At 44.7% G+C, this 25,150-nt stretch overlaps 1 protein-coding gene across 11 annotated transcripts in view; it reads right to left on the reverse strand.

The window, feature by feature from the left end:
- Positions 1 to 25,150, reverse strand: part of STN1 (STN1 subunit of CST complex) — a 61,501-nt gene that overhangs the window by 6,761 nt on the left and 29,590 nt on the right. For 5 of the 11 annotated variants that reach the window (XM_054435929.2, XM_054435930.2, XM_054435933.2 and 2 more), the window contains exon 10: positions 18,258 to 19,387. In XM_054435929.2, coding sequence (XP_054291904.1) covers positions 19,230 to 19,387 — 158 coding nt within the window. In that variant the 3' untranslated portion in view covers positions 18,258 to 19,229. Of the gene's footprint in view, positions 1 to 380; positions 7,361 to 14,017; positions 15,253 to 18,257; positions 19,388 to 25,150 lie in introns of those variants that run through there. The other 6 variants (XM_054435928.2, XM_063670229.1, XM_063670232.1 and 3 more) reach the window with 3 other exon arrangements.

Raw genomic sequence — 25,150 nt, forward strand, 5'->3', positions numbered from 1 at the left:
TTGAGCCACCTGCTATCATACTTCCAGTTTATTTATCACAGTGGTGTTTTTGCATGCCTTGTGGATTGATACCGCAGGAAATGGACCTGGCTTTGTCCAGTTCTGATGAGTAGGGCTCCAGAAGAAATACAGGGAGCCTCAGGAACACAGAGCAGAGGCCCCATCCTAGGCCGAGGGCAGGAAAGACTCCCAGTAGACACTGACCAGCAGCATGAAGGATGAGCATGCTGCCCCTCTCCTCTTGTTGGATGTTAAGGGTGGGCTGAAAGTCCCAACCCTCTAATCCTGCCTTGGTCTTTCCAGTGACCAGCCCCCATCCTGAAGCTACCCAGAGTTACTAGCCACCAGTCAACTCATTTGCATACAAAAGGACACATCACTTTGAAGATACCAAATATTTTAGGAGTTTTATGTCAAGAACAGAGGACTAAGGCCAAATATATTTCACAATATCACAAATGTTATATTCACACAACAGAACACTATATACCCATGACAAAGACAAAACTACTGCCTCATGCAACACACTGGATGAAGCTCACAGACACAATATTGTACCAAAAATAAAAGACACACTCAAAGGGTACATACTGTGTGATTCCACTTATATAAAGTTCAAGTCAGACAAAATTAATTGATGGTGCTAGAGGTCAGGACAGTGGTTGCCTCTGAGAGGTATGAGCTGGGAGGGGCACAGAGACTGCGGGGTGCTGGAAACGGTCTCCACCTTGATCTGGGTGGCGGTTTTGAGCTGGGCACTAGAGTTGTGTATTCAATGTATGGATGTGATACCTCAATAAAAAAGAAAAGAATGAATGAAATAAAACTAAACAAATCAGCAATCACCTCTTAGATTCTGGTGAGTAAAAACAATGCAAGTTGCAGAAAGATATGGACAGTATACCGTTTATATAAATGTTAAACATAAAGAACAATACTATACATAATATACATATTTTAGGGATACATACATCTGTGGTAAAAGTATTAAGATGGACAGGAAAAGCTGGCATGGTGGTGAGCACCTGTAATTCCAGCTACTCAGCATTGCTTGAGTTCTGGAATTTGAGACCAGCCTGGGCAGTATAGTGAGATCCTGTTTCAAAAAATGAAATAAAATAGGCGGGGCACGGTGGGTCATGCCTGTAATCCTAGCACTTTGGGAGGCCAAGGCAGGTGGATCATGAGGTCAGGAGTTCGAGACCATCCTGGCCAACATGGTGAAACCCCGTCTCTACTAAAAATACAAAAATTACCTGGGCATGGTGGCATGCACCTGTAACACATACTGGACTAATCAGACACCCTCCTTGGGACTTTTCTAACTGGTGCTGTGGGAAGAGAACCTCTTTCCTCTCAGAGCTGTGAAGCTATGAGCCCAGAGCTGACCCCAGCCATCTCTCTGACAACACAGAGGATAATGTTCACAGTGAGAGAGGATACAGCCAAATCTCAGAGGCAGGAAGAGAGAGAAACAAGTGCATCTTCCCAGCATTTGGATTCCTAGGGCCAATTGACCCTAAACCAGTGCCACTCTATCCCTCCCCACGGTTTCATTAGGTATTCTCTCTTATACCTTACCACCTTGGCATAAGCTGGAGTAAGATCTTTATCATTTATAACCAAAGACTACTACAGATGTTTAACTCCAGGGCAGAAGGTTGGAATGGGAGTGAGGATGTGAAGCAAGAGATTCACTTTTCAGATAGTATGTTTTTCAGTTCTAGGATTTGCACATAGTTATTTTTTACAGTTTCCTGATCTCTTCTAAATTTCCCATCTCTTTACCCAGTATATGCATCTTTTCCAAAGACTCTTTAACACATTTATCAAAGGTATTTTAAAGCCCTTCTCTGCCAGTTCTGACATCTGAGTTGTCTGTGAGTCTGTTTCTATTGACTAGTATATCTCTTGATTATGGGTCCCATTTCTCTCTTTCTTCACATATCTAATAATTTTTATATAGTGAACATTTAAATGGTATGTTGTAGAGACTGGAGTCTGTTATCTTCCTCTGGGATTCTAATATACACTAAAGTTCAAGAATGGCTGCCCTTAGGGGAAAGTCATACAAGTGTGGATCTTCCTTCTTTCAAGGAATAAGTCCCCTTCCTTTAGTCTGGTCATTGTCCAGTGGCATCAAACAGCTTTTTATTTTCACCTTGTCCAGAGTTTGTAATTATGATCTGTAGGAGGGGTTAGCCTTCTACAAATCACTCTACTCTGTTAGACCAAAATTTGGATATTCACATTTTAGTTCAAATACTATATTAAATATGGTTTGATGTTGTTTACACTGTCATTTAAAAATAAATTTAAAATGCTTTTAGTTGTACTGGGCATGGTGGCACACATCTGTAGTCCCTGGCTACTTGGGAGGTTGGGGTAGGAGGATTGCTTGAGCCCCAGAGTTCAAGGCTATAGTGTGCTATGTTAGTGCTTGTGAATAGCCGCTGCATTCCAGCCTGGGCAACACAGCAAGACACATATATTTAATTGCTATATGAATAAAATGTTTGTGAAATCCTGGAAGCACCTTACAGTTTTATGAGATACAGCTTGAAAATCTCTAGTTTAAACCATATGATTGACCATTATGGGTATGGATTAGCGTCAACCAGGCATAGGAGTATCTCTATGGCAACTGTCGCCATAGCATCAGGCCTATGACAGAGGTGAAAAATGGGCTTGTGAAGAGTGAAGAGGAATACAGGGTAATATCTTCCTGGTCCCCATTCCAGGAAATCCAAGAGACTTGCTTTGCACCTTAAAAGAGGAAATCTACAGATGGTGATTAGGTAAAAATGAGCTTTTTGCTAAAAGCAGCCACATTTCCAGCATTCCAACCTATTTTCAGAAGGAGGCTCCTCTTAGCTCCTGTGGGCTGATTCATATCCACTTGGTTCATCAATCTGTACCTGTTAACCTGCTCACATGCCCCAAAGTGCAGAGGGTCCCTGCTCCGCAACGAGAAGCAGGGACTCCCACTCAGGAGGGAACTGGCCTCAAGTTTCCCAGTATTTCCACTCTCTCAGACCTATGGACTGGAGAGAAAGTTCATCTAAATAAATCATTGCAGCCTCTCCTTTCTCTCCTCCCCATTCCTAGTCGGACCCACTAGTGTTTTATTTACCAGGGAGCAGATCTGGACAAGCTTCTCCAACTTTTTGTTTGTTTGTTTGTTTTTTGAGACAGGGTCTTCCTCTTTCACCTAGGCTGGAGTGCCGTGGTACGATCTTGACGCACTGTAGCCTCGGCTTCCTGGGCTCAAGTGATTATCCTGCCTCAGTCTCCTGAGTAGCTGGGACCACAGGCATGCACCACTACACACAGCTAATTTTTTTTTCTTTTAGAAATGGGGTCTCACTATGTTGTCCAGGCTGGTCTTGAACTTCTGGGATCAAGCAATCCTTCTGTCTTGGCCTCCCAAAGTACTGGGATTCCAGGCATAAGCCACAGTGCCTGGCCCTTCTCCAACTTTAATGTGCTCACAAGTCCCTTGGGGGTCTTGTTAAAATATAAATCCTGATTTAGTAGGTGTCATGGGCCAAACTGTGTCTACCCCTCATTTTTTTTTTTTTTTTTTTTTCTGAGACAGGATCTGGCTCTGTTGCCAGTGGCAGGATCTCGGCTCACTGAAACCTCCACCTCCTGGGCTCAAGCAATTCTGCCACCTCAGCCTCCTGAGTAGCTGGGACCATAGATGCACGCCACCACGCCCAGTTAATTTTTTGTATTTTTGTAAAGATGGGGTTTTGCCATGTTGCCCAGGCTGGTCTTGACCTCCTGAGCTCAAGTGATCTGCCCACCTTGGCCTTCCAAAGTGCTGGGATTTCAGACATGAGCCACCATGCCTGGTCATACCCCTCAAAATTCATATGTTGAAATCATAATCCCCCACCTCATAATGTGACTGTATTTGGAGACAGGGTCTTTAAAGAGGTAATTAAGGTTAAATGAGGTCATAAGAGTGGGTCCTAATCTAATAGGACTGGTGTGCTCATAAGAATAGAAGATGAGGCTGGGTGTGGTGGCTCACGGCTGTAATCCCAGCACTTTGGGAGGCCGAGGCGGGTGGATCACCTGAGGTCAGGAGTTCAAGACCAGCCTGGCCAACATGATGAAACCCTGTCTCTAATAAAAGTACAAAAATTAGCCAGGTGTGCTGGCGGGCGCCTGTAATCCCAGCTACTCAGGAGGCTGAGGCAGGAGAATCGCTTGAACCCAGGAGGCAGAGGTTGCAGTGAGCTGAGATCGTGCCACTGCACTTCAGCCTGAGTGACAAGAGCGAGACTCCGTCTCAAAAAAAAAAAAAAAAAAAAGGAGGATAGATACAGAGGGAAGACCATGTGAAGACATAGGGAGAAGGTGAGAAGGTAGCCATCTACAAGCCCAGGAGAGAGGCCTCAGAAGAAACAAACCCTGCTGACACCTTGATCTTGGACTTCTGGCCTCCAGAACTGTGAGAAAATACCTTTCTGTTGTGTAAGCCGCCCAGTGTGTGATACTTAGTTATGGCAGCCCTAGCAAACTCATACGTGTGTGGGAAGGCACTGAGCTTTCTGCATTTCTAACAAGCTCCTGGATGCTGCTGATGCTGCTGATTCGAGGACCACACTTTGAGTAGCATGGACCTAGAGAATCTGATTCCTTTTTATTTTATGACATTGTCAGCAGCTTCCTAAGTCATTAGCAGGTGGGGAGGAGGACACTTTTTCTCAAACTCTGCCTTCCTAAAGATAGCTAAGGTAATTGTTCTCTACATTTTTATTCGTGGCACTTTTGAAATTTTACAAATAGAGTGGCACCTTTCAGGTTCTGTAAGTGAATGCAGTGGGCTGGATATACCCACAGGGCATGGCAGGCATAGTAGGCAAATTGGGGCACTCATGCTGTATCAACAGTGGGCAGTTGCCACTCTGTCCCCATGCTAGAATGTGAGCTTAATGTGGTCATATTTTCCAAAACTTCAAGAGCCAGAAATTTGAATTTTTACATTAAGTCTCTAGATTTTAAAACTTTCAAATGTTGGCACCTCCATCTGCTTATTTTTGAAATAATGTGAAGCAAAGGAGCTCTCTGAGGTGGTGCTGGACATGTTCAGTATCTTGATCTCTGCCTTGTTTTAGGTGTATACACATGTAAAAATTCATCATCCAGGTATAGCGTAAGCAAAAATTCATCAAACTGTATCATTAAAATTTGTACAACTTACCACTTGTAAGTTATGCCACAATAAAAAAGAAAAAAAACCTGCATGGGAATGATACACGTGACAGTTATTACCTCTAGGGGCAGAGGCAGGAAAGGAACAGGGTTGGCCTTATGTGTATTTCTAACATGTTTCTTCAAAGAGATAGAGGGCTGAAGCATATAGGGGGATTTCTTTCTTTCTTTCTATTTTTTTTTTTTTTTTTTTTGAGACAGGGTCTTGCTCTGTTGCACAGGCTGGAGTGCAGTGGCACAGTCATAGCTCACTACAGCCTTGATCTCCCAGGCTCAAGTGATCCTCCCACTTCAGCCTCCCAAGTAGCTGGGACTACAGGACCATGCCACCACGCCTGGCTAATTTTTTAAATTTTTAGTAGAGATGAGATATCACTATGTGGCCCAGGCTGGTCTTGAACTCCTGGGCTCCAGCAATCCTCCTGCTTTGGCCTCCCAAAGTGCTGGGATTACAGGTGTGAGCCACCTCGCCCAGTCAGGGGAAAATATTAACAGCTGTTTCATCTCAGTGATACTAGGTATCTGCTTTATTATTTTGTGTGTTTGAAATATTTCATAATTAAAATCAACTATTTTTTAATATTAAAAAAAAAAGCCTGGAAAGACCAACACTGTATGAACCAAATAAAAATCCTCGGAGGCTACTGCACCATTCTCTTGGTCTCCCTGTGGGACTGCACAGTTGTTTATGTAGGAATGCTTACTGCCCTGACCCAGGGCTCCCGCATCTTCAGTAAATACCTGCTTCCTCTTTGTCACGGGTGTGATGTGATGTCACCCCACCCACTCAGCCCAGCGCCCTCATATGCCATTCATCACCAGAAGTGTGTCCTCGGTGCAGCCTCAACTGTGGCAAAAATAACATTTATATATCAGCCCAAATTTGTAGACACTCTGTATTGGGTTCATAGTTTAAAGCTACCAGAGAACAGACTTCTCTGATCCTGAAAGCAATTAAAGCCTAGTGGTTGAACTCACTAGGTAGAAGCCTGGGTTTTCCAGTTTACTAAATATATGCCCCTGGGAAAGTTAGTTTCTCAGCTTCTATTTCTTCACCTGTAAACTGGGAATGACGATAGTATCTACCCAGTTGGGCTTATGGGTAGATTTAAATTTGCTGAGTTATTGGTGCATAACTGTTCATTAGTTATTATTAAGTAATTAATACTGGGTTGATTTTACTTTAACTATCTTTCTTATATCATAGATTGTCTGAGGCCATGCCAGTATGAAATCAACAGCTGGCCACCAAGTCTCAAAGGGAAGATATTTTCAGCTGGGTGTGGTGGCTCATGCCTATAATCCCAGCACTTTGGGAGGCTGAGGTGGGCAGATCACTTGAGGTCAGGAGTTTGAGACCAGCCTGGCCAACATGGTGAAACCCCATTTCTACAAAAACTAGCTGGACATGGTGGTGTGCTCCTGTTGTCCTAGCTACTCAGGAGGGTGAGGCAGGAGAATCGCTTGAACCCAGGAGCCAGGAGGCGGAGGTTGCAGTGAGCCGAGATCATGCCACTGCACTCCAGCCAGCCTGGGGGATGCACAGCAAGACTCTCAAACAGAAAAAAAGGAAGATATTTTCAACTCTGCTTCAAGTGGCAAATGTAATTAAACATTGTCAAGTGCAGGGGCAGTAAAAACTTCTTTCTGCCTTCAAGGAATGGACCTGTTTCTGTCCTTCATGAAAAACCCTAAACGGCCAAAGCAACCTTAACAGAAAACAGAATTGCAGAATCTCCAGGTTGGTTCTTTTCCTCTGGCCTCAAACCTGAGGGGTAGGGCGTTGGCCTCTCCCCTTGGACAGCAGTGTTGCCAGGACAGCCTCCCTGCTGACATACCCGCCTGGGCTGCTTTTTGGGGCTTGTTGCTCAAGGTAATCCTCCAGGAACAGCACCCTGCTGGCAGCTTAGCAACCCCAAAAGGGCTTTCGCAATGACTAATAAAGCCATAAAGGATGAACACAGATCCAAGAAAATTCATTCCCTGAAGGAATATGATTTTGACTACTTTTCACTTGGTGCTTCTTTGTCTTTTAAGCCACATGCATTCAGTTTCTGTCTGAAATTCCAGTTCTCCCACGTTGCAGTCTCCAGAGGCCATTTTCTCTGGTAAACCCGTGAAACACTCTCAGAGCCTGGAAAGGGGTAGAAGAGCCAATTACTCATGAAAGCCCATTTTCTCTGTGGGTTTTCCCTCACATTTCAGGAGATGTATTCCTTTAGCATTTCTGCTATCACCAGTTCAGACCCCCAGAAATCTCCTGAGTCCCCTTTTCCCCTCCCATTAATTTAAAAATCCTGTAGCCGTTACTGTGGTCTGCCTTGCAGAACCTGGCAGTTCACCTGGCCTTTTCCACTCTCCCCCAAATTGGTTACCTACCTGTTGGTTCTCTTACACTAATATCCCTCGCCACTGTCCAGTTCAGGCCCTCCCCACCCCTCCCTGGATGACGGCAGCAGATGTGTCTCTCTGGTCTACCCGCCCCTGACTTCGCCCTCAAGCAGTGCTCCTCCACTCTGCTGCTAAAATACTTTCTAAAATACAAACCTGATGCCCCCTCTCAGCTGAAAATCCTTTAATGCTGACCTCCCCCGACCCGTTTCCAGACGAAATGTTCCCAGTCCTGCTAGAGCTTCTGCATTGTCAAGAATAGCCAAATACCTGGATTTTTATGTGAATTCCCCATCCTTTTTTATTTGTAAAATTAATACATTTTACATTTAAAAAAATTATAAAACATTGCAACAAGTCTCTCACCCATTCCTGCTCCCCGAGTCCCTATTTGAAGAGGCCATCACTGTGGCCGGGTTCTTCTGCAGTGCTGTCTTACACACACACACCCTACAAACATACACATATACAAGCACACACTGCCTTTTTTTGCATATAGACGGTAGCCAATTTTTAAACGTTGGTATAAAGTTTTAAAACCCTGAGGGTCAAACAAAAACACTTTTGTTCCCCTGAGGGTCAAACAAAACACAGGCATGTGGCTTATGATCCACTGGGTTATAGATCACACAGGCATGTGTCTTTTGATCCACTTGACTGACAGTTCCCTGAAGACAGGAAACTTTGTCCTGGCATCCTCTTTGGTACCTGGGACGATGCCTTGCACACAGTTGGCACTCAGTAAGCACATTGCCTGTCCATGGAAACTTTTCTTAAGCACCAGCACTGTGTCTAATGTTGAGTCTACCACAGACTACGGGGTGAACTGTGGCGTGGCCACCCAAGAGGGAACACTCAGGAGAGTTAGTTGTCTGGTTAAGTCTCAAGTCCTGTGGAAACAACCAGAATCTGCCTGCTTCCCATATTTCCTGGTCACCTGGGTCAACAACAAATGGGCAGAAATAGCAGATTACAGTCCCCTTTCTCAGTTCTCAGGCCCACCCTAACGGGGCATCTGCTCGTGCTGAAGGCCTAAGCCGTGGCAGAAGTACCTCCACGCCAGCTGTCATTCCCAGGAGCGGAGCTTCTAGGTCTCGCCCTCCGCCAGGACAAGTCAAGCCGGGACAGGACCAAAACCACAGGCGCAGGCAGAGCTTGCTGACTCTTCCTGAGGCACTGGGCTGGGGTGGGCAGGGCAGGGCTGGGCTAGCTGCTGCGATGAGTAAGGCGTTCAAGCTTCTTCATGTTGGGAGAAGACTCATTGCTCAGGTGGTTTTGGAATCTCCTAGAATAGATTCTATTTGCTCACTCTCCTGAGTCCCCTGCTTGCTCCCACACAGCCTGGCAGGAACAGGGCCTGTGTTCACAGGTCGCTCTTCCCCTCTGGCAACAGGTGTCATGGTTGTGGGACAAGATGGCATTTTCATTCATGATGAGGTGGACCCCACTGAGGAATCGCAACAAGATCTTACATATCTCTCCCCCATTCTCAGAGGCAGCGATGTCAAATCCTGTGTCAGCAGTGATGCAGGACAGGTGTTTCCTGTCGCAGCACACTCCCGAGGGAGGGCCATAGGCAATGTCCCTGGAACTGTACAGTGACGTCCTCCCCTTCTCCCTCACTCAAGAGCATTCTGGCAGGGAAGGGCACGGGGAGCACAACCTTAAGGTTCACCTTGAATATTATTCTAATTGTGGTGCAGTATGAATCTTACTACCAAAACGCACGTGGGTGAGACTTGTCATAGTCCTTTTTTTCTTTTTCTTTTTTTCTTTTTTTGAGACAGAGTCTTGCTCTGTCACCAGGCTGGAGTGCAGCGGCACGATCGCGGCTCACTGCAACCTCCGCCTCCTCGGGTTCAAGTGATTCTCCTGCCTCAGCCTCCCGAGTAGCTGGGACTACAGGCGGGTGCCACCACACCCAGCTAATTTTTGTATTTTTAGTAGAGATGGGGTTTCACCATGTTGGCCAGGATGGACTCGATCTCTTGACCTCGTGATCCGCCCGCCTTGGCCTTCCAAAGTGCTGGGATTACAGGCATGAGCCACCATGCCTGGCCCCTTTTTTTCTTTATTTCAAGTTACCTCAGCCTTGATGCCCTCACCCTCGAGCCTGGCACGAAAATTAGATTTGTGGTAACAGGATGGAGCAGGTTCCCCTTCCCTGGAAATATGTGAAAATCCAGGAGGTTACAGGGTACCTGGAAAACAGGGACAGGCCCACTCTTCTCCTGAGACCAAGACCGCTGTGGAAATCCCTGGGGCTCCAGCCTGCATGCAGCTTTAGGGAAGGGCTTGTGGCCGCTTCCTTTCCAAGCTGACATACAGGAATCTTGCTGAAGCCGAGAATCCTAGGCTAAGGCTCTGACCTTCTGAGAGATACCACAAAACCTCTCCACAGAAGTCCTGCCATGGGACTGTCACAGGGAGCACCTTCCCATCCGCGATGCCTGGGGGCCACCAATCTCCAATCCTTCCCCAGGCTTCAGGCTTCCAGAAAACATAAAGCAGATTGTCAGACCAGGCACACTGGCTCAGGCCTATAATCCCAGCACTTTGGGAGGCTAAGGCAGGCGGATCACCTGAGGTCAGGATTCAAGACCAGCCTGGCCAACATGGCGAAACCCCATCTCTACTAAAAATACAAAAATTAGCCGGGCGTGGTGGCACACGCCTGTAATCCCAGCTACTCAAGAGGCTGAGGCAGGAGAATCACTTGAACCCAGGAGGAGGGGGTTGCAGTGAGCTGAGATAGCGCCATTGCACTTCAGCCTGGGTGACAGAGCGAGACTCTAGTCTCAAAAAAAACTAAAAAAACAAAAAACCAAAAAAAAAAAAAACCCCAGAGAGTCTGCGCAAACAACTTCTGAATTCAGCCCCCAAGCCAAACTTCCCTGAGGCAAGGCTAGCTTCCAGCTTGGAAAGAAGAAATAAAATACAGGAAAAACAAAACCCACACCAATAGCTCAATATATTATCCTGCCACCTAACTTATATTAGAATAATCATTCACAATTTCAGTACAGTGTAACATTCAGCCCTTGTCACAAATGCCTGTGCCCCACATCAGAGCTCATGCACCCCGCTGCTGCTTTGCTCTAAAGCAGAGCTGAAGAACTGAAGGATATTCTGTCCTCACCCTGCTTTATTTCCTCCAATCACAGATTGTCCTCAGAATAAAAAATAAATGCCTTCCTCCCCAAGGGAGCAATTTCTAGCCAAGAAGATGATCAAAAATGGTGTTGCCCAATGCCCCAATTAACTGTACCAAACCCAGTAAATGATGAAAGTGAAGCCTCAGCTTATGATGATAATTAAGCTATGTTGAGTCAATGGCAGCTGCTGTAAGACCACTTCTATTACTAAAACTACCTTCTCCACTTAATTAGCACTTTCTTAAAAACATCCTTAGTTTTTCACATTAATCTGACCGGGGACAGTGTCACTGAACCAGAGCTAAATGGCATCTGGTCTACGAGAGGTCTGAGTCGATAATATGGTCGCTGGTTTTAAAAAGATTGCTGTCCTTTCTTTGCTTGATGACTTATGATATAGAAAAAAGAAAAATAAATAAAACCATCATTGTTGTAATACATTATTATTTTTAATATTTGGGTGGGCATGTGACCAAGCACTTGGAGTGGCAGGTTTGGAATTTTGAATTTTGACCTCTTCCGGATGTTTATTCCAGCTGTGTATTAACTGGCACCTTGGCAGCTGCGCTCTGGGCTGGTTCTGCAGTAGATACCACTGCTAGAACACATGCCTGGCCGTCTGTAGCCCCTGCTGGAAGCAATGGCTACTGTCCAGGGTAGAACTTTATCTAAAGGCTCCCATGATGAACAGATGCTCAATACTACTTATACTAAAAAAACATAAAAGCAAACAGAAACCAGAAATCATTTTCACCTATCAGATGGACATGGAATAAAAATACTGATAATACAAAGTGTGGGTGAGCTCGTGGGCAAACAGTAGACGCATAAATCATTGATAGGAGTGTACGATGGATCAGTCCTTTTACTGGGTAATTTGTTAGTGCCTAGGCAAATTTTAAAATGCTCATGCCCCTTTTCCTGGCAGTTCCATTGCTAGAAATTTACCATACAAACATACTTTAAACATATACTAAGAAAAGAAAAATGTTTCCTGCAGAATTGGTTGCAATAGCAACAAATCAGAAACCAATTAAATGTTTTTTAATAGGGCCCTGGCTAAGTGCATTATGGAATAGCAATATGATGGAATTATGTCACCATTTTAAAAGGTGCTGATTTTGCATGCTAAAGTGAAAAAGAAAAAAAGACTTCCAAAATATAGTATTAATAAAAATGTGAAGTGCATATAAAATGCTGACTTTTTTTTTGGAAGGATACACAAAAATATTGTAAACATGGTTATTTTCCTAACAATATACACATAATCTTAAAAATATACACAGTAAGCCGGGCGCAGTGGCTCACACCTGTAATCCCAGCACTTTGGGAGGTTGAAGTGGGCCGATCACCTGAGGTTGGGAGTTCGAGACCAGCCTGACCAACACAGAGAAACCCCATCTCTACTAAAAAAACAAAATAAGCCAGGCATGGTGGCACATGTCTGAAATCCCAGCTACTTGGGAGGCCGAGGCAGGAGAATTGCTTGAAGCCGGGAGGTGGAGGTTGCGGTGAGGCAAGATCATGCCACTGCACTCCAGCCTGGGCAACAAGAGTAAAACTCTATCTCTCTCTCTCTCTATATATATATATGTATGTATACATACATCACCTAAATACACACACACACACACACATATATACACACATACATATATATATAGATATATATGTATATACACATATATATACACACATACACACAGTATTTGGGAAGTGGTAGACCATTCTTTCCCCTTCTTTGTACTTTTTTGGTATTTTTAAGACTAGCTCTTTAAAGAATGATGCTGTATTTATATAAAAGCTGAAAGATATCTGTGACTGTATTTTCCACCGTGGCCAGGGTAATATTCCCGGACCTATGTGCCCTTCTAGAACCTCGTTACTCCCCATCAAGAGGTGGAGTTTATTCCTCTCCTCTCGAACCTGCATGGGACTGTGATAGCCTCAACAATTAGAAGACCATGGAAGTGGGGCTGTGGCTTCTGGGGCTACAGAAAAAGGGCCATGTGGCTTCCACGTGGCTCTTGCTATTTCTTGGAATGCCCACCCTGGAAACCCAGACACCATGATGTGAGGAATCCCAACCTAGCCCATAATTCTGAGTCTGTTCACAGAGTTGTGCACACATCACCACTATCTAATTCCAGAACATGTCCATTAACCCTAACAGGAGCCCTGTACTACCCAATCCCCACCCTCCCCATGCCTGGCCACACCATCTACTTTTTTTTTTTTTTGAGACAGAGTCTTGCTTTGTCACCCAGGCTGGAGTGCAGTGGCATGATCTCGGCTCACTGCAACCTCTGCCTCCCGGGTTCAAGCAATTCTCCCTGCATCAGCCTCCTGAGTAGCTGGAATTACAGGTGCCCACCAGCACGCCTGGCTAACTTTTGTACTTTTTAGTTGATACAGGGTTTAGCCATGGCCAGGTTGGTCTTGAACTCCTGACCTCAGGTGATCTGCCCACCTTGGCCTCTGAAAGTGCTGGGATTACAGGCGTGAGCCACTGCACCCGGCCTCATCTACTTCTTCTCTGTGTATGTGCCTATTTTCTGGACATTTCATATAAATGGAATCATACAATATGTGGCCTTTTGTGTCTAGCTTCTTGCACTTAATTTCTTCAAGGTTCACCATTCTTTAGCATATATCAGTACTTCATTGAGTAATATCACATTGTATGGACAGCCCCCCTTTTGTTTATCCATTCATTGGCTGATGGACATTTGGGTTGTTTCTACTTTTTGGTTATTAGGAATAATGCTGCTGTGAACATTTGCTTATAAGTGTTTGTGTGGCCATGTTTTCAATTCTCTTGCGTTGAAGTACTTTTACATCACCTAAATATTAAATGATAAATACATAATAATCAAATGATACTAATAACTGATACACAATTAATTCTTATTAAAGCAAATTCCCTAAGAGCAGAAACCTGTTCCTTCGTGGTTTAATAAAGACCACTGGGTAGACCTGAAGTAATAAAACAGCACTATTTCCAACCCAGATTTTTCACCAATTCACACTGACATTTTCTCAAATCAGTCTGAAAACAGATCGTCTGTTTATTATCTCTATGCAAAAACCCCAGGGCTATGCTGTGGTCTTCAAAATCCCTCTTTATGTTCCAAAATGAAAACTTATCATTTAAATTTGACATATAGGAAAGGACTAGAGCCTTTTCAGGAATTTGGAGTTTGATTAGAATTCTGGGGAACACAGAACCTTTTGCTGTACTGTGATTTACCTATTTAGGTTTATTTAATAAATACAGTAGAGGTTAACAGATGATAGTGCAAGTTCAATAGAAGTAGGATGATTTAAAAAAATTCTGGATTACAATGAAAACTTACTTATGTGGGAGTTTGAGCTCACATTTACAGCCTCCACCAGCAGAAATCATGCAAATAAGAATCATTGCAGAGTTCTTTGTCCACAGACACCATCTCCCTTCAGGATGGTCCTGCTTTTCCCCCAGCACCTGTGCAGGCATCTCTGGCGAGCCTTATCACAGTCTTTCTGAGTTTGCCTCTATACTTCACATAAATGTAGTAAGAAAACAACGAGACACTTCTTTGGGGCAACTGCTGTAGAGGCCACTAATGAGAAAGTGTAGATGTTTCCATCACGGAAAATTACAAGTTTACTTGGTTTCAGTCCTTGGCATTAAGTCTTAGGTTCCTTGTCACTGAACAGCCTTCTTTCCACTTGGCTTCTCTCGGCCAGCATCCTGGCACACCATTAGAGGAGAAAATAATGAGAAAGAAGTGTCTTACAGGGATGGGGAGCACTGGTAGCTTACCATATGGGCATAATCATGGCTCTTCAAACATCCTTGACCAGACAGTAGCACTATTTGTCTTCTTGCCTACACAAGCTACATGTGGGGTTCACACCTCCTGAAACATGTGCACACTAAGAGAACTGGAGAATGTTTGCTCAGTTTCCCTCCTTTTCAGGGGAACCCTCTGGCTGGTCTTCAGTACATGAGCAGTGACCCAACTGTGGTTAGCTCCAGAGAGTTTTCTAAGAGTCCCTCATGTTCTTAGAGTTCTGATGTTGCTGTAGAAGACAGAGGCCTACCTCATTCTTGGTTTACTCATGCTTCAGGTTACATGAGTGTGGGGTGGGGAGTGGGAAACAGCTTTATAATTTTTGTAGAAATTATATAAGGAGTCAGGAGTTTGAGACCGCCCGGGCCGAGTCAGGCTTATACACCAGTTGAATTCTTGTCCAGCGCCCAAGAAGAATGAGAATGTACTGACAGTGAAAGAGTGAGCACTTGCTAATTATAAAAATGCCAAAGGATAGCTATGTGGGGTAAAAAGCACCTGAGATCTTACCATGCAGAGGTAACACGTCCATCCCTTTGGTGAGCATTTCTAGTAATCTGTCTGATGTGTATAATTATTCATCCAGCATTTCCCAAATATATTTGTGAACATAGTGTTAGTTTGTGTTCATCCAGGAGCCAATCCTGAGACAGAGACCAGAAAGCAAGAAATGCATTTGGGAGGTCAGCATGTGGTAAAGGGGAGCAGGGAAGTAAGGCAGGGAGGGTGAGGCTGGTGGTTATCAGGTTAGCTGCTCTTGTGGGTGGGTGGATGGATGGTGCTCAGTCTCACAGAGGAACTCTGGCAAAGAGTATGGAACGTGTGCCTCAGCAATGCTTACCTGAGGGCGAGGGAGCTGGGGCATTTATACCCAAGGTGCTGTTGGCTGAGGCTGCTCCCTGGGGGTGTGACTTCTGAGCACTTCCAGCCTGCACAGCCTACTAAGACGTGTGAGAAAGCACCCCTGCAACCACTCCCCCTAGGAAAGAGGCAGACACTGGCAGCTGGAAGGCAGCCAGACACATACTTATTGGTCATATTGCTTAGGAGATGCGTCAGGCACTGTTCTAGGTGCTGGGGACATGGAAGGAAACAAAACAGAGAATTCTGCCATCATGGAACATTCTGTCTATTGGGGGAAAATAATAAACAGGGCAAGTAAGAAACCATGGAGCGTGTTAGGCAGTATCAAGTACTGTGAAGAAAAATGAAGTAGGAAAGGGAGTTCTGGGAAGGGGGACAGGAGGTGGGTTACAAACAGCAAAAGAGGAATGAGGGCAGGCCTCACTGAGAAGGTGACACTCAAGTAAAGGCTGGAAAGAGGGCAGAGGGAGGCACTTCACATGGTTACCTGGGAAGAGGAAATAGCAGGAGCACTGGCCCTAAGGCAGGAATATGCCGAGGCATGTGTGCAGCAAGGCCCGTGCGGCTGGGCTGGGAGGGCAGGGCAAGCGGGGCCGTGCTGACCTCTATGCAGCCTCAGGCTCCTACCTGGGGCAAGACCAAAGGCTGTAAGAGAGTGGGAACGTTAACAGCTGCTGTGCAATAGCTGCTGTGCTGTGAACAGCCCAAGAGGGGCCAGGGCGGAAGCAGGGAGGACTGAGGAGGCCGGGGAGGAGGGTGAAGCAGTTAAGATTCTGGAGATATTTTGAAGGTAGAGCCAAAAGACTTGCAGACAGATTGGATGTGAGGTATGATAGAAAGAAAGAAGCCAATGGATTTGGTTTGAGCAACTGGATGGAGCTGCCTCTTCCTGAATTAGGGACATTTTCCAAAGGAGTGGCGCAGGATTTTTTTCTCAGTCACTTTGCAAGCCAGGGACCTCTGGCTGGTGACGGCCCACCTGGGCCTCGTTTGACCATGCTACCTGCTGCAGGAGACGGCCCACCCACTTCACCCACCTGGGCCAAGTATGGCTTCCACACTGGTTGAGTTCTTGCCCAGCACCCAAGAAGAATGAGAATGTGCTGACAGTGGAAGAGTGAGCAAAGCTGGGAGTTTTATTGAGTGATGAAACAGTTTTCAACAGAGAGGGGACGTGGGGGTGGTCCCCCTACCCAAAGGCAGGAAAGTCCCCCTAATATGGCTGAGTCTGGGTCTTTTTATGGGCTCAGAATGGGGGAGGGGCAGGCTGTAGGTATTACTGGAAAAGGCAACATTCGATTGGTTAAGGCATTATTCAGAAAGAACAATTGGGAAAGGGTGGGCAAACAGGAACAGAAGTTCCCACTCTGGGTGGTGGGTTTCATTCAGGACCAGCAATCTGGTCTTTTAGCCTTCAGGCTGTTCTTCGCTTGAACGTGGGGTTTCATTTGGGACCCGCCCCTCTCTGCCTAGGCATTTGGCTGCCTCATGTCACTATCAGGAGCAAGCCTGGGGTCAGGAGTAATTGGGAGCCTGGCTTTGGGCCTATGAAGTTTGAGATGTCCATTAGAGACCTAACTGGAGATGTCAGTAGCAAACTGAATATAGGGGTCTGCAGTTCAGGGAAGAGGCCCATTCTGGGTTTAAATTGAGGTATTGGACAGCATATAGATGGTATAATCCATGTGGCTGCTGGAGACACCCCAGGGAGCAAGCCAGATAGAAAAGAGGTCTGGGACTGAGTCCTCAGGGAGGCAGAGCACTGAACAAAGGAACCTGAGAAGGAGCAACCAGAGAGCTCGGTGTCTTGAAAGCCAAACGTGGAAAGTACTTCCAGGAGAAAGGAGTGGTCGACCGTGTGTGTGTATATGTGTATATATATATATATATACACATATATATATATATATACACATATATATATATATATATACATATATATATATACATATATATATATATATATATATGTACATGTGCTACATTTATAAAGACCTCCATGCAGAAATATACACTCTCTCTACGGATATATACATACACACAGGGAGCTGTAGATAATGGTGTTATACTATAGAAACAGATCTATAACTCTATCTACTTCCCACTAAATCTATTGGGGACAGCGTGCCATGGCAACACTGTCTGTCTGCTTTCATCATTTTTTTCATGGCTGCATAGTATTTCATTGTGCCCAAGAACTGTAATTAACTTTTTCCCTATAGATATTTTCCCCAATATAGAATTCTAGATTATACAGCAATGAACATCTTGTGCAATCATCCTTTCACACTTGTGTAGCCATCTCCTTGAGACAAACCCCTAAGAGCAGAGTTGCTATAGGCAAGGGTATGCCCTTTTTACCTTCTGATTCTGAATTCCTTCCTGGGCAGCCCCACTAATCAGACGCATTCAACATGGAACAGCTGCTGACCTCAAGGAAGAACTGCCCAGGACATCATTCCAGGCAGACTCTATTCTAGGGACCCTTCTGTACACAGAGAAGATGCAGGGCAGCCACTACATAATCACTGTTAGAAATCAGCAAAGGTTTGCATCATTACAAAAGTCTATTACAGGAGGCAATCTACTGGTCCTAGCTCTCAGCCTGACGTATCGAGCTGCAGCGGACTTCTGCGTATAAAGACTGTCCTGTTTCCACAGAGAGAGGAGAAACTCTCCAGGCCTAAAGGATCTCCAGCTGAGCCACGAAGAGCTTATTACATCAAGAGCAAATGCGGCAGATGAAGGCAGTGCCTTCTGTGAAATGACTGTAATTAACTCCAAATCTTTCTCTACACTTTATTTTTGCTGGCTGGATTTGTCATTTTGCTGTCAGAACAGGCCTACAACATACCTCAGATGTTTTTCCTTTACCTTGTCATTCTGAGCAAAAGCATGACTCCATCACCTGTCTGGGCACATACCGAATCTTTGTCTGGATGGTGTCAGCACATCCTGCACACTCAGCGGCAACCCTGAAAATAACATCTACTGCCTGCCAGGCAATTGGCTGACTGCCTCCGTGATCTTCAGGGGCATCGAGGGACAATGTATTTAGTCATGCACCTCTGTAAGTGCAGGGAAATGTACTGGGACACCTTTCGATTCCCAAGGAAATAAAAGGAAAATGACAAACACATAGTCACGCTGTGGATCCCTGTTTATTCCCATCTCTGGGCAGGCCTGTAAAGAGCATCGACCCAGGTCTCAACCCCACTGCTGGTAACTGAGCCACAGAAACTGTAAGCAAGTGACACTCATTCAGGGAGAACTACTCCCCTAAACCGGTTCTTAGCCAGCAAGAGAGGCCCACAGGAAGGTCTCTGATAACCTGAAGTTTTGAAAAGCTTAGAACTGTGTGATCAGGCCATATGCCCCTGAGTTCCTGAATGTTCACTACCCTGTGGTGTCCCTTTGCCATGGTAGAGGCTCCAACCACACACATCAGTTAAGCTGCCAACACTGTTTCCTCCCCATTCTGCTCTGCGAACAATGCACAGTCCAGCCAGGAGCTCAACAGGGAGGGTTTTCTTGTTGTGTCATGGCTGAGATCAAAGTCATTGTACCCCAAGGACACAGTGGACAGAAGGGAGCCAACATTTATGCCAAATCCCATTCCCAAGATGACTATATTTTATAGTTTATTACGAGGTAACTGCCTCCAGACAGATAAGCCCCTGCATGATGCTGAAAGTCAGAGCCTGGGGGTGAACACCACCTTATCTTTGTCCTCCTCAGCTGGTCTGCGTGTCTCTGCTCAGAACGCTGTGTAGTAGTGCTCCATTGTGCTGACAATGTCACTCTGGTCCTCCAGGAGCTCCAGAACTTGCTGCAGCACAGCCTCGCTCAGGCCCGGGCGGATGCTCAGGCGAGCGCAGGCCAAGATGTGCAGGAAGTGACAGCCCTTCTCCATGTCTGCAGGAAAAAGGCAGGTGGCTGAGTGTGGACACAACTGTCAGGCCCTCCTCTGTCCTCTCCATACCTCCTGACTTGGCATCTGCATTCTGACCAGATCCCCAGATGATCTTTACGCACATTAGAGTCAGAAATGCATGATCTACATGATCACAAAAACAAAACAGAAACACCTGTTCTCAGGCCCCTGATGTCACCACGGCGACATGGAGCCACTGCTCAGGGACTCTGAACTTCAACCTTCAAGGATTCCCAGTCAAAGATTTTTTATCCGTAACCTAGTGGATTTTTAGTGCTTGATAAACTTTTTTCTCTGGGGTAATTACATGTATAAGTGTAACGTATTCAGTGCCAAACCTCTAGTTTCTCAGGGAGGAGCCCTCTTGAGACTCACAGCAGAGCTGGTTTGCTGCAGCCTCCGGAGGTATGCTTCCTCCTAAGTCCTGATTTGATGCGGCTGCCTGGTGAGAAGGGATTCCTACCTTTGGCCTGTTCTCATTCCTCTCTTCCTGGCTTCCAAAAGTCTTATCTGTGATGGTTGTATTCCTAGTAACCTCCTATGCTCTGCCCCAAACTAAGACCATTTAGTATATAACAATACAAATTCAGAGTTAGTAACCTCTTTCCTAGTTGAAATCAATGACTTAAACATTGGTAATGAGAAAATAAAATAACTTTTATCTGAAGAATGCAAGTCCTTTTAATTATCAGGCCTAGAGAGACACGACCATGGAATGGCAATCACGCCCTACTCCTACGTATTCACCTCGGAAACTGCTTGCTATTGGCACAGTTATAAATTAGCCTAATAATGCCAAATTGAACACTATAATCCACACCCTATGGCTTAACAATGTATAGCCAGTCACCAATCAATGTTATCTATAAACCAATGAGAATTCCTGACAAACAACTTTGTATCAGCCCACTCCCTGTCCTCCTTTTTGGCTTTTAAAAATCCACTTATGGGCCAGGTGCGGTGGCTCACACCTATAATCCCAGAACTTTGGGAGGCCAAGGTGGGCAGATCACCTGAGGTTGGGAGTTCGAGACCAGCCTGGCCAACATGGTGAAACCTCGTCTCTACTAAAAATACAAAAATTAGCCAGGTGTGGTGGCGTGGACCTGTAATCCTAGCTACTTGGGAGGTTGAGGCAGGAGAATCACTTGAACCCAGGAAGCAGAGGTTGCAGTGAGCCGAGATTGCGCCACTGTACTCCAACCTGGGTGACAGAGTGAGACTCCATCTCAAAAAAAAAAAAAAAAAAAAAAAATCCACTTATCACTGCTGCTAATCAGAGTGTATATTCAGAGAAACCTGAATCTGTGCTCCCCAGCTGCAATCCTGAAACTTAGCCCAAATCAACTCTGCTTGTATTAATTTTGCCTCAGCTCCTTCCTTTTAGGTCGGCAGTAGTCAAACTGGGGGTTGTGCCTATTAGGGGATAATGAAACCAATTTTTGTAGGTTGCAATCAGCATCTTTTTCTTACCAAACTAAAAGACAGCAGAAATAGAACATTACAGAATATCTTGCATTGCAATTTTGATACATATTAATTCATGAAACTTTATTTCGTATATATCTTATGCATTAGAATTATATAATTTATTGGGTCATGATGTAAAATGTATTTCTAACTTTGAGTCAAAGTCAAACTTCTTTACCAAAAGCAAACCCTCTCCAGTTGTCACAGTTTAAAACTCCATGGCAGGGCCAGGCATGGTCTCTCTCTGCCATATACCCAGTATCTGGCACACAAAAGGTGCTCCACACAGTCACTGAAAGTTGTTTTCAGATGAAAAATGCTTTAGGCTTCAGGAAGGTGCTTGAAGAGGTATTTCAGTGTAAGGCAAAGCATGGTTCAAGGTTTGGTGCACTTTTGTAGCTTTGGGCAAGTCATCCCTAGGCCTAAGCGTTCTCAGCTGTGGTGAAAACCACTTCCAAGGCCCTTTCCAACCCTAAGGTTCAGAGACTGCTCCTGGGCTGACAAAGATTTGCTAAATTCTGACCTCTAGTGGCTGTGTCCACTCATTACTCCTCCCGACTGGGATTGCTGGCATCTATACTTCCAGGCGGTTTCTTCAACATTCACTCCATAGACTTCCTGAACACCTACTATGTGTGCAGTGCTGAGCAAGGAGCAGCAAGTAGAGCTTGGCAGACCGAGAGCTGCCACTGGAGTCCACCACACCAGAATTCAAGCCCTGGCTCTACAACTAGGACAAAGTCACTCCCGGGAACAAAACCACTTCCTTCTCAGGGTAGCTGTGTGGATGAGAGACCAGGGGGAACTACTATGATTTGGTTCATCATATCTATAATCCAAGAAGATGAATGTAACTTAGTTCCTGCTCTAGAGAAGCTTCATCCTTTCCCAAGAAGAAAAGCCTCTCAAGGAGGAAGAGCTGACCAGCAAGCAAGGATAGGTTTGATGATGGAAGGTGAGGGGCTCCAACCACACAGACCTGCAACACGGTAGGGAGGAGCAGAGGAAATTTAGTGCTTCTCAGCTTTTAGTTTCTGCAAGGCCTGGATGCTTGGACCCAGGGCTCGAGATGACTTACAGGCATCCGTGGGGCCTGAAGCAGTGATGCTGACTGTCTCAGAGGCCTTCAACTATTTAGTCAGAAAGGCTGTTCTGCTGAGGGTTATCTGGTAAGGCTGTTCAAAAGTGATCTCCGGTCACATCGGTAACGTGAACTTAGACTCCTCTCTATTTTTAATTTTTATTTTTTGTAGAGACAGGGTCTTGCTATGTTGCTCAGGCTGGTCTCGAACTCCTGGCCTAAGCAATCCTCCCAAGCACTGGGATTATGGGAGTGAGCCACTGTGCCTGGCCTTAGATTCTTCTCTAAATGAGAAATTATTAGAAAACAGTAAAAGTAGGAAAGGCCAGAAGGAGCTCCCCAGTGGTTAGCACAATTACATAATTCGACTCTTCTGGAACAAACCTACAAGCCGAAGCAGACTTTTCTGAAAAGTGTTTGCCTAGCAGACATAGTTATCTTATGATGGATCACTATGAGCGGTGATAACTGCGCCCTATATTTTCCCAAGAACTTTCACATGTAGCCTGATTCATACTATACCCCATCATACCTCTACCAGAAACAACAAAGGCTAATGTTCTAGAGACCCAAATGACATAAAGATACATTTCAGATATAACCTACTACTGTAACTACAAAAGGTTAAACTTCTTTAAGTCTTTTTTAAAAGTTCGCCTTAAGTAAAAAAAAAAAAAAAATCCTCCACTATGAGTAGTGTTATATGGTACTCAGTTTCTACCAAAAGCAGCAGTTCTCTCCAGCTCTGGGATAGTAAAAAATGAACCTGAGCTAAATACATGGGAGATTTTTGAAAAGCTAATGGTATAAGGTAACATTTAGTGAAAGGCTGCCATTTTGGAACTCATCAAATGTTAATTTTCTTAGGTGTGAAATGATTTGGTGATCAAACAGGAGAATTTCCGCATGCTTAGCAAATACAAACTGAAGTTTTTAGTCAATCTAGGCGAAGGGTATATCGGTGTTTATTGTACCAGTCTTTTAATTTTTTTTGATAAATTGAAATATTTTCAGAGTAAAAAGTTAGAGATAAAAAGACATGTTCAACATAGAGCTCTTTTGGATAATTTGCCATTGTTGTACCCATACTGAAAGCCAAAATCCAGATTTTGTCAACTTTACTCCAACAATAATACAGCAAAATCCACATACAGATTCTATCTGAAACTGCCTCCTTCCAGATCAATATTAAACCAAGTAGAGGGTGAGCCTTCAGGCCTCCAGGCTAGAGAACTAGGGGTTACCACTTGTGCCATTAGGAAAGAGAACTTCATTTTTATTTAACACTTTTTGGATCATAATTATGCAGAGTATTCTTCTAACTTTGTAAGTGCCAATTCGTTTACTTCTTATAAAAACCCATCGTGTAGGTACTATTATTATCCCCACTTTGCATTTAAAGAACCCGAGGCACTTGCCCAACGTTACACAGCTAGTAAGTGGCAGAGCCGGGATTCAAACCTAGGTAAGGTGGCTCCAGAGCACAACTCCTCACAATGCCGCCACATTGCCCATTTTCAGAAAACAAATATCAATCCTTCAGGGACCTAAGACAGGCTTGATGTTCACAGTCCTTTCATTACGGAAGGGTTAGCCTTTGTGACACACTCATAAATGACTTCAAGTCCTTCTACCAATCATCCTGACAAGGAAACACTCCAGGCTATATTCTGTATGAAAGGCTAGAAAGGAACTAAAGGCCCAGTAGGTATGGTTAGATTGAGGGTGGGATATTTACCTATACATATAACAGCATGCTGTCCAGCTAATGAAAAGACATAGGCACTTTCATGTGTACTGTTGACCTCTAGAAGGCAATGTTAGATCTAAAATACAAGGTGTAGGACAATGTATATCGTCGGCTAAACTTCACTTGTGTTTTCTATCACGGATAAATAATACGATATGTTTGTAAGTGCATATCTGTATAGTTCATCCTTGATAGAAAACACATATTGAACAGGATATGCAAGTAACTAATAACAACCACTGCCTTTGGAGAGCGGAACACAGAAGCTGGGGCTCAGTGCTGGGGGGGAGTCTGGCTTTTTGGTGTGGATTTTTACACTGCTTGGCTTTTCATGAGGGGCATACATTACTATTCTGAATTGCTATGTTATGACATTATGAAGCAGGGTGGTCACAGCAGGTTCCAACACAGTCCTTATAACATCTTTTATCAGCATTCTCAGTAACTCAGGCTTCAGAATTCAGCTCCTGGGAGTGTAGTAGTGCCAGGTGATTGGCTAGTGGCTTTTAGAGGCTCCCATTCACAGACTGAGTGGCAGGGCCTGTCCACTTGATGAGCTGTGGGTAGATGTACATGTTAAACCTGCCACTTTCAGGACACTTCAGAGAGCCAAGTCCAAATGAAATGTGAATTCTTTTCATGTGCTTTACTAGCCCTAGGGTTCAATCCATTCTATTCCTAATGCAGATGAAAATAAGAACCTGGCCAGGAGGCCTGCAAATAGGGTGACTGCAGCGATGTTATCTTGGGAGCATCTTCTCATCCCTTCTTGGCTGAGGAATCCCACATTGCACTGCTCTCAAAAGCTCCTTCAATTGTGGACAGACGGGCTTTTCCCTCAACTAAAGGATATTTGCTTTTATTGTTCTGAATGAAGTGAACAAAGTCCATTCACTTGCATTGAAATAATATATTGCTTTGAGTTTATTTTAAGAGCTGCTGTCACACCACTCTGGGATCCGACCTCATGGTTTCTTAAAGGCTAACTAGGGCTGTCTACCATAAACACTGGTGCTGGAAACCTGGCCCAGCTTCACCCACTGACTCAACCTGGCACAGGTCCAGGCCCCAGGGATGTATGGGCCGAAGGACTGGAGGTGGAGTTCACTGGCAGATCAGGGACCTGAGGTCATTAACAAACCTTTCCAACACTTCTTATTATAGTATGTGTTTGCAAAAGCTAGACTTTGAAAAGTCACCTTTAAGACCAGTCAGCTTACATAGGATTTAAAGATAGACTAATGCTTCCTTCTCTTTCTAACTAGTGTGGAAATGGTATTGTTCCTTGTCAGAGTAGCTACAGTTTCAGTGTCTAACCACTAGGGGCTGAACTAACTCTACCGAAACTATTTTCTAAACCATGTCTTTTGCAAATTAACAGTTTCCAAGATGACTGAATTACACTGTTCATAAACTGTCATGTCTAGAACCATCCCTTCCAAC

The sequence above is a fragment of the Pongo pygmaeus genome, chromosome 8, assembly GCF_028885625.2.
Source record: "Pongo pygmaeus isolate AG05252 chromosome 8, NHGRI_mPonPyg2-v2.0_pri, whole genome shotgun sequence".
NCBI classification, from domain to species: domain Eukaryota; kingdom Metazoa; phylum Chordata; class Mammalia; order Primates; family Hominidae; genus Pongo; species Pongo pygmaeus.